The sequence below is a fragment of the Leguminivora glycinivorella genome, chromosome 1 (genome assembly GCF_023078275.1).
Source record: "Leguminivora glycinivorella isolate SPB_JAAS2020 chromosome 1, LegGlyc_1.1, whole genome shotgun sequence".
Lineage (NCBI taxonomy): Eukaryota > Metazoa > Arthropoda > Insecta > Lepidoptera > Tortricidae > Leguminivora > Leguminivora glycinivorella.
In genome coordinates, this window is record NC_062971.1 from 27328115 (window position 1) to 27339036 (window position 10922).

Below are 10922 nucleotides of genomic sequence, written 5' to 3' on the forward strand. Positions count from 1 at the left end.
GTAAACATAAATAAACTAGTTGTAGACAAATCAAATGCATAAGCGCAAAATATCTATTCAATTTGATAACTGATGGTGATAAACCAAATGCTGTTTTGGATGTAAATTTTAAACAACTTATTGGTAGGAACCGGCGTGCAAACCTGCACTTAGCATAATAAATTCAGTGAGTGTTATTGGATACATATGAATGTTGACACAAAATTAATAAGATTCTTTAAATCTTATTATTGGTAGTAAAATGTACTTACTTATCAAAGTAATGCGACTATCAATTATTGTGTGTAATGTCACTAATGTCAGGCTTACGTCACTCGCTCGCGGTCGCACGTTTAGTACCTACACGCGCTAGCCTTTCATTCAAATGAAATGAACAAGAGGCCGAGGGGCGCACGTAGGTACCTACTTAGTCTTCTGAGTTTTACGTAGTAACTTATTAGTACCTATTAGTTAAATAAAGCATAGGTATTTGTCGTTTAACGGGCAAGTAAAGGATTTATTTATTTATTTATTTAAACTTTATTGCACAATTGAAAAAAAAAGTACAAATGGCGGACTTAATGCCTTAAGGCATTCTCTACCAGTCAACCATAGGGCCAAACAGAAATTCGCGAATGTGGGTGCAGTGAGAAAAATAAATTTAGAAAGCATGACAACTAATGACAAGTATAGCAATATTATTTACAGTCAATATAATACATAAATAATACGTTCATATACTTATACACATATACTTATACACAAATATAAATACAAATATACATACAAATAATATATTATAAACATTATGCATATGGGCGAAGGAGAACTAATTAACTTGTGCCGCACTCAGCAGATGCTGGTGCAGCATGCGTTTGAAAGTTAACTTACTTGGGGCCTGTCTTATAGTTAGATAGATAGTATAGAGTAGGATCTGTTACGTTAGTAACTTATTAATAATCTGTGGTAATTTAGTAATAGGTGTAAGTTTACTTCCAAGCTCATATTTCAGTACCTTTATTATTTTCAGTTAACAGTTTTCGTGATTGTCAACAGATGTCACTATCGACGGAAGACTCAATTACGATCGAGAACCTGGACCCGTCGGCCTCTGGCCTCTACTGGTGCGAGGTGTCCCTCGAGACGCCTATCTTCACGGCTGCCTCCCCGCCCTCACGAGCTGACTGTTGTCTGTGAGTGAAACACACAGATAATTTCAAATACCTACTAGAACGAGCATTCAAGTCAACTCAAAGTTACCACACATGTGATGTTTCAGCATGGGAACGCAATTGCCTGATCTATTTGTGTTAGCGTTCACAACTAGCACTCGCGTAATTTAGCCCTTAATTGAACAATATTCGCCCTGCCGAACATGACCTCTCTTTTTGTATTTTTTCCGAATCAGAATCATTACAACTATCGAGCGCCGAGGAGGCTTGAACTCCGTAACCATTTTAAGGGTTAAAAATATTTGTAAAAAATGTTAGGATTGACCTGGGTACAGGGAATACAATTATTACATTATGTCGTAATTCGCGTGTCGCGGTATTTTACCAGTAAAATATGTCATAAATGTCTGGTGACCACTTGCTCTTTGTAAATGCTTCATAATAAAGTGCCTAGGTAGTCTGTGGTGAAAATTTATCACACTCGCTCAAAACGCAGACACTGAATACGAAACGAGATCATTTGAATAAATACAAATATGTAGCGTGTAGGGCTTGTTACGATTCCTATCTAGCCGAAGTGACAATCAGTGATACTACTTGGCGATTGAAACGGAGTCCGGCTCTGTCGTGCTACAAAACAGCGATAGAGAGAGCTGGCTGCGAAGCGTAAACGAATGTCGTTGGCTAGGTATCCTGGCGTGAACTTGTCGATTTGTTGACAGTAGTTGTCCTTAGACTTATATTGACCGGGGTATAGACCGTGATTACCTTTTTAGGGTTCCGTAGTCAACTAGGAACCCTTATAGTTTCGCCATGTCTGTATGTCTGTCCGTCCGTCCGTCCGTCCGCGGATAATCTCAGTAACCGTAAGCACTACAAAGCTGAAAGTTGGTACCAATATGCATGTCAATCACGCCAACAAAGTGACAAAATAAAAAATGGAAAAAAATGTTTTATTAGGGTACCCCCCCTACATGTAAAGTGGGGGCTGTTGTTTGAAATTGTTTTGAACTTGATAGGTTTAGTAGTTTTTGAGAAAAATAAGGAAAACTACGGAACCCTACACTGAGCGTGGCCCGACACGCTCTTGGCCGGTTTTTTGATTTTTGTCGAGCTCCCGATATTTAGACGCAGTTGCATGCATCATAATCACGGAAAACTAGTGATGATGCGTGTATGATAGTTGTCCTGTCACTGCTATATCACAGTTTTCTTTCAACCCTTCCAGGAGTCGCACTGAAACCTGAATAGTGTCATGCATGCCTAGTCCTTTTTGGGAATACAGTAGGTACAGTAGTTGTATAAAACATAAATTCTTGCTTTCTTCACAGTCTGCTAATTTCACTCGCGTATTTTCTCTACGAAAAGTAGAGCTGCTTTAATAAATTTCAGAAAGGATGCATGACACTCGCGCGTTCATTAAGTACGTATAATAAACTCAGCTTAACTGATTAAAAACGGCGGCGTATTAAGCTCATTTTATGAACAGGTTTATAAAAAAATATAATACATTAAAGAGTTGAAAGATACTATCTTGGGATTTATCGGATCGGATAATGCGATAACGCACTTAGACTAGAAACCTGTCACACATTTTTTTTCCTTTCAATCCCTTATTTACTATGAGTACTGTAGTAGTGAAACTTAAGCAGTTTCATATGCTACTCTCTCTTTTAGGAATATCTCCATTTTCGGTGTGAGCCTAAATACATCATCATAGGCCACAGCATCTTTAACAGATGATTTTTGCAGCGACTTTTACGAGGTATGTGCGCCGACAGAGATCGGAGGTACGGCGCATCTTTTCCTATGGCTGTAAAGTCCAATGGCAAATGTTGTTAAAAACTAATGTGTGATTTCTTTCACCATTGTGACAGATGCGCAGAAGCACCCGCCGATCATAACGTTCGGGAAGCCGGACGCGGTTGTGGGAGGGCTGCTGCGGGCAAACTGCACCAGCGCGCCGGCGGCGCCTGCGCCGCGGCTGACCTGGTACATTGACAATGAGAAGGTAAACATACAACTAGGGAACAAATCAAATTATTTTATTGATTTTTTTTTAAATCGTCGGTGGCAAACAAGCACACGGTCCGCCTGATGGAAAGCGGTCATCGTAACCTATGGACGCATGCAACTCAAGGAGTGTCGCATGCGCGTTGCCAACCTATTAGAAACTTACTGAGTTAAGTACACAGCAAAAAGGAGTGTACAAGTTCAAAGGAGGGTTCGGGTTGCCGACGACTCAAAGGACAATAGACGGAACAAATTAGTTCCGTAGGTCCTTCCGTCACCAACACACCGCACCTCGTTGAGCTCTGGCAGCCTTACTCACCGGCAGGAACATAACACTATGAGTAGGTGAATATTTTTTTGATTTGTTCATTTTCATGTAACTAAGAGTGAACAGGCATCTTTTGGGCGAGCTCACTCCATCGTAGGCCACGTCTTTGCCTTTGGCTAGCCTGTGGCCAAGAGTAAGCCCATCTATAATTTAAAAAAATACCTATATATAAATTTGAAATATAAATATCATACACGAAAGAAAAAACGACAAGGCCCACTGGTGGCCGAGCCGTGAATCGAACTCGGGTCTTCAGCTTACGCGGCTAACGTCATTACCACTGGACCACCCGCCCGCCGTGGTATCCGAAGAAATTTCTCTAGTGTATGTTATCTCTGATAAGGCTAGGCGCCTTTTGACCAACTCTAAGGGCGAGCAATTTTGTGCTTGCACCTTCTATATGAATCCTTTAGAGGATTACGGTATAGCAAGAGAGATGGTGCTGCCATCTATACAACTAGAAGAAAACATACTTTGAGTAGGTAAACATATTTCAATTAGTTCGGTGAACAGTGAATGTCGGGATGGTTGAACTTTTTAACGGGTTTATTTAGTTTATTCCCTACTCATGTAATTTTCTAATTTTCTCGGAGACACGTCACAAATCGTAACCAATGAAGTAGGTTCTTACAGTCAAATAATGATTTATGTGCCAATTTGCAGCTTACAACCGCCAATTATGTGAGGTAACTGGCAATTTCAGTGAAAAACTATCATACTAGTACATATCTTTAAGTATGTGAAAATCGTATGCAAAAATGAAAAGTTTATATTTTAAGCCTGCTTCTACTCGTAAAATATAGTGGCCATTAGAAACTTTCTTCTAAAAACTTTTATTTTAACATGAGGAGCCACTTTAGATGAATACATTATTCGCTGGAAAGATAATTTAAATCATCATTCTTTAATACTTAGCATTTTTCTATTTCAGTCAGCATATTATTTTATCTTGCCATTCGGTTTTCCTTGCAGAGATTTGTCCTTTCTATATTTGCATTATGGAGTAGGGAATAATGTATGCCTCGGGCGCTAGGCGCGAATCGGAAATTGACTATGTCACCTAGATTTTGCGACGAACATCATATAAAATAGTTGAAGCAAGAATGAATACCTATCATTTACTAAATACTACTAGATATATTATTTATGTGTTGGTTGAGAGAAGCGAATTTTCATTAAGCTAATCATTATAGATCCAAAGTGATATAAAGTTATAAAATCACGACTTATTGTTAAATATTGTTTTATTTCGATAAATTAATAAAAAACTGCCTGTTTCGCTTAGTTAAAATATGCTGTAAAGGGTAAAATCTGGGATAATTACTGAAGTAACCCATTATCCATACTAATATTATAAATGATATTAAAAACGGAGCGACGATTTTTTTAAGTGGAGATAGTTGAAGGGCTGGAAAGTGACATAGGCTACTTTTTGTCTCTTTCTAATGCGAGCGAAGCCTCGGGCAAAAGCTAGTATTGATATAAACTAACTTGATTTGCACTCATAATTTTAGAACTAAACGGGACTTAATCGCGTAAACATGTTTCGAACATCACATTATGTTCGTGGCCACGGATAGACTTCAGAGAGTTAGACGGGCAGTCTACCCGTGACCACGAACATAATGTGATGTTCGAAACATGGGGCCAAATATAAATGTAAGTGCTTACGCGATTAAGACCCGTTTAGTTCTAAAATTATAAGTAACCCATTGTTCTAGGTGGACGAAGAATCGGTGCGATACTTCTCTTACCGGGTATCCAGCTCTACCCGTACGAAAGGAGGAGGGGGCTACCGGCACAGAAAGCACCAACACCGCTACATAGCGCCAGAGTTCAACTATACGGCTAAATACTGGGCGCTCGTGAGTGAGACTACGGCTGCGCCCGTGCTCAACCACACCAAGCATACGAAATGCACGCTCAACGAACACAGCGAGGAAGCTGCCAAGGTAAGCATTATACAAGGCAATTTTTAACCCGAGTTGGGCCTATAACTCTACGGGCTGTAGAGCAATCAGTGTGCTGTAGAGTTTAACTACACCGCCAAATACTGATGACAGGGAGACTTACGGTTCTCAACACCAACTTGAAATGCCGTTTAACGTCACAGCTTGAGTCGTCGGCAACCCGAGTTGAGCCTATAGTTCTACGGGCTGCAGAGCAATCAGTTGCTGAGTTCAACTACACTTTCATATTCTGGTAAGCGGCTTAAATGCGCGCTCAACGAGCACAGCGAGGAAGCTGCCAAGGTAAGAATTATAAAAGCTGTTGTACTTAACACAGAGCAAAGTATGCTGAGGGAATGTATTCAAGTTTCTAATGGGCGTGGCAACGCGCATGTAAGAATTATAAAAGGCACTGTTTGAGTTGAGCCTATAGTTTTACGGGCTGCAGAGCAATCAGTTACTGAGTTCAACTACGCTTTACATTCTGGCGGCCGCTCGTATACTAAATGCGCGCCACCGAGCACAGTAGTGCCATAAAATTAAAAAAGTTGAGCCTATAGTTTTACGGGCTGCAGAGCAATCAGTCGCTGCTGAGTTCAACTACACTTTCATATTCTGGTAAGCCGCTCGTGATACTAAATGCGCGCTCAACGAGCACAGCGAGGAAGCTGCCAAGGTAAGAATTATAAAAGGCAATTTTTAACCCGAGTTGAGCCTATAGTTTTACGGGCTGCAGAGCAATCAGTATGCTGAGTTCAACTACACTTTCATATTCTGGTAAGCCGCTCGTGATACTAAATGCGCGCTCAACGAGCACAGCGAGGAAGGTGCCAAGGTAAAGAATTATACAAGGCAATTTTTCACCCGAGTGTGGCCTATAACTCTACGGGCTGTAGAAAAATCAGTGTGCTGAGTTCAGCTACACCGCCAAGTACTGGGCGCTCACGATATACCTTTAGTACTCTTTATTATACTGTGCCCGTGCTCAACTATACCACGGCACATTTTTTTAATCCGACTTAGGCTTCATATCCACTATAAGCACATATTACTGTATGGGCTGTAAAAATAGTGTACTGCGTGATGGACAGACGTAAAATTCATTGTTTTAATAAAAATATCATTATTACTTGAGTGTCCCAGTAGTTGCCAATTTCAATCTTAATTAACTATCATTGGCTTTAACGCTGTCATAAGTTATTATGTTACGATGTTCTATTGATTGTTATTTAAGTATAATATATCATTATTTTATCCTAAGATCAGCGCTGGAAGTCGCAAACAACATGCCGAGATGAGAATATTTCATTCAGTTTATAAGTTTATAATGTTTACGTTCTTTGATTGTGTGTTTAATATCAGCTTAAAATTATTTTTTCTTTACGATATTCAATCTCGAACTATCCTAACCAATCACTTTGAATGTTATATTACCAACACGCGTCCTGTTTCAATGGGATGCCATTTATTTGATAGCCATAGTCTATCTTTCCCTCGCAAAGGAACATCTTGACAAATTGCATAAGTTACTCGCTTGTTTGGAGAGCCAGTAACATGTTAATCTTTCGGTTTTCAAGTAAGGAACAATATGAATAAAGTCCGAGGCTTTGTTACTGTCTTAGTAGTATAATATCTAGTCCTGGGGCCTATTGCATAACAATTTACAACTCATATTACAAGCGGTAGTCCCCCTCCAATTCATTTTATAAGAAAGAGAGTTCCACTTGTAATACAAGTTGTAAATTGTTATGCAATAGGCCCCTGGTCTTCAACAAAATTCACTTTTAATTGGTATTTTCATGTATTAGTTTTGAAATCTTAGAAAATAACAAATGCGATTCACAATGTTTTACGTCGACAAACGTCAATGCCAAATCTCCCTCTTAACTTTTGTCTCTGCCTTTCATATTAAAAAAACAAAATAGTATTGCCATATCAAAATGGCAATACCCAAATAAATGTAAGAGTTGCTACATACAAATCAAATAATACACTGTTACGCATAGAGATACAATACAAAAATAGTATTTAACTGTTATATAAGATTATAGTTAACCTTACAGTAGGTACATGTCATCTTTCATATACACCGTGTAACATGAGGAAACCGAATAATTTTAACAGCGTATTCCTCGTCATATTAGAAGAGTAAAATGTCATATAAACTTTTCTGGATTTCACCTAATTTCAGAAAGCATTTAAAAAATTAACAATTACTTATTATTTCTCAGAACAAAACACTGTTTTGATGGCGATGATGCCGTTATCGGACATAATCTAACTATCCTCGTTGATAGATATCAAAAAGTAATTGGTGACAGTGACACATTGCAAAAAAGTATTTTTTTAGAAAAAAATGTTAGTTTTTATTTTAAGTGCCAGTTTTACGAATAACATTTACTTTTTATGTGAAAGTACATCCAAAAAACTAAGATTTACTTGACGTCATATAACATTTTATCTTTATTTTGCCTTCAGAAATGCGCAATTAAAACTTTCGGTTACCTCGTGTTACTCTGTCCTCGCCTGGATCTGCTTTAAGATGCAATTAAATTGATAAAAATTGTACCAATTGTCGCAAATACTTATTACTCGTGATCTTATACCAATGACCAACATTAATGTTAGCGACGGTCGTTGGAACTATTTAATTTGACTCCATAAGATTTAAACCACAATAGCCCACAAAATGAGGGCAGCACCAGTCGTGTACGTAGCGAATAGTAGTTATTAATGTGTATCTATTTTAACAAGCAGCTTTGCAGTGATTTTTGCAACTCGAAATTGAAATTGAGTACCTAAAGCTTTTGGGTTTGATAGATACATAAATACTTAAACTTTGGTCATTTTAATACTGTCATTACTATATTAAATAGTCATTGTGAATTTGATCTCTTGTTAATACGACATTTTCAAAAATCTGAATAATTATGTAACTTCAAAACGCGTGGAAATAGTAGAGGTTATATTCTCCGTATACTATTGTACATCCATTATTTTGTTACCTACTAACCACGGTTAACCAACACACGACCCGGGTTAGGTTAACCCGCTTTAATCAATTTAACACGTGTAATGTTTTTAACCTTCAGCGAAGATATACTTGCCTCATATATTTTTCACGCTTAAAAATATCCACGAGTAAATGCTTTTAAGTTTAAAAAGTATAGATATTTTATTAAGTGCTTAACTCGGTCGGGTCTCTCCTAGGAGACATCTTAAAGTTAAGACAGTCCAAAGTTATTTTTTACACCGCACTTGTGGCGCGAGAAACATTTTCAGTAAATACTAGAGACTCGAATAAGATTGAACGAGATATAACAAAAACTAGTAGAGAAGCATCTGTTGGCTAATCTCTCTCGTTAGATATCTTGTTCTGATTAGCAAAAGTAAGAAAACTATATTTTTGCCGTCTTGAAAATAACACTTTAGACGAAATGAACGTAGTTGTCGCAGTAAGGCATTATTTAGCATTCCTAACAGTAGAACAAAATATGCAGAGCATTCATATATAGGGCGTGCATGTAAGCAGTATAACGAAACATTTGCGCAGATTTGTTTGGCAGTTCACTAGGACTTTTTAAAAGTACCGTATATTCTCTATAAATTAATTAGTACCTATGTTGTAAGTATATTCAGACTGTACTTTCATTTTGAATTAATTTCTCACTTAATGTATTTAACTACAATGCCTATTTTAAGTCATAATTATAGTAGGTAATTACTTTAATACTCTTATTGTAATTCGATTTTTGTAATTTGGAGTACTATAGGTCTATAATTAATTAAAATTTGGCTATATAGCTAATATATAGATATATATATATATATATTTTCATATATATATATAGATATATATTGCATGATTGTTTGTTCTTGAATAAATAAATAAAAAAACACGGATGCCCACTATTTTGATTACACCTCTGGGTGGCTAGCCGAATGGCACAATCGCTCACGAAACGCTCACGAAACGAAGCGCTAGTAGATATCTATCTCTATCGCGCTTGCGTATTGGCGCGACAGAGCCAGCGGCGTATCGCTTTCGTTTGGCGTCGGAGAAATGCCATTCGGCTACGGGGCCTGGGTATAGCCTGGGTTGCCGAGTACTTATTCTTACTTTAATGTTTTATGAATAAAAGTGACTTTTTATCAAATAATATATGTTACATTCAAATGTCTACTGCAATGTGACTTTGTTGACCTTCTACAGTAAATAAAGTCATATTTTCTTATTAGATCCGCGAGCGTCCTCGCGTGCATCCAGCGACGCCGATCTCCTGTGGGTGTCGGTAGCGGAGCTGCGTGCGCCGGCGCACGGCCGGCTGCAGCTCACCTGTACGGCCACTATCCCGGACAAGATCGGCCCGGACGAGCGCTACGCTGACATTAAGAAACAAACCGTTACTGGTGAGTACTCTGTGAGTTTTTCGAGTCGTATGTTCTGAAGGTGGGCACAGGGCTTGTGGGGCTGCGTGGAACGTGCCGTTCCGGCAGCTGTGTTGGTTAGTGGTTAGATCCGGGAGCATACTCTGTATCTCCGCGACGACGATATATCTGTGGGTACAAGTGGCGGCGCTACTTGCATGATCAGCATCAAGATCAGCGTCACGAAAGTTATGCTGATATCAAGACACGAGCCGTGTTTTTGTTTTGACTGCAGATAAGAATAGTTATTTGTTATACAAGGGGGCAAAGTTGTATTTTAACGCCGAGTGTGGAATTGAAAAACGAGCAAGTGAAAGGATTCTATAGTAAAGTTGAGTTCTGTAGTTCGAGAATAGAATCCTGAACTTTGCGAGTTTTTCAATAGGTACACGAGAAGTAAAATACATTTGCACCCGTGTGTAACACGAAACTTTTCCCCTCACTATAGCGAGGAAACTACAACGCAAAAAATGCGTTTATCACTGCTGCTTCCAGTAGTTCCACAGGTGGTAAATCATCTTCATTATTAGATTCACCTACGTTTATAAATTTTAAAGCAGTTAAATTGACTAAGTATATTCAAGGTCAAAATACTTTACCCACTACTGGAAAAATGCGTTTTTACCCGCTGGCATTAAAGGACAAAACACGTGTTTCCGAGCTAGTGAGGGGAAAAGTATTTTGTGATGTTTGGTAGAATTGCCAGCGTCTTCAATATCTAATAAACGTCGAAATTTAAGGCTGCTTTAAAAAAAAACGTCAAAAGAATGTAAAATTGATAGTTTTAGTCGGTGAAATACTACACTTTCCGTTATCCAATAGATTTATTTAATTCAAGTTCCAGTTAGAGCATCTTATTATCTTGATTTTTTTAAGACTGGATTTTTGAAAACTAACTCACTAAATTAATTATGAATTTTTCTCTAATGCACGTTTAGAAAAACGCACGTATAGAGCTGAATCAGTCGATCTTATTTGTAAAATTTGGACAATTTTGAATATTAAAACGGGTAAATTTATAATTCGTATATCCTGTACCACAATCATTTCAGA

The 10922-nt window shown here is 38.1% G+C and overlaps 1 protein-coding gene across 1 annotated transcript; it reads left to right on the plus strand.

Annotated features, from left to right (window-relative positions):
- The first annotated feature begins 787 nt into the window (after positions 1–787).
- LOC125225054 lies at positions 788–9845 on the plus strand. Its single transcript, XM_048128569.1, has 5 exons — positions 788–852; positions 1036–1172; positions 3029–3162; positions 5214–5444; positions 9681–9845. Exons 1-5 carry the CDS (start codon positions 788–790, stop codon positions 9735–9737), a joined length of 624 nt encoding a protein of 207 aa, XP_047984526.1. The 3' UTR covers positions 9738–9845.
- The last annotated feature ends 1077 nt before the right edge of the window (positions 9846–10922 follow it).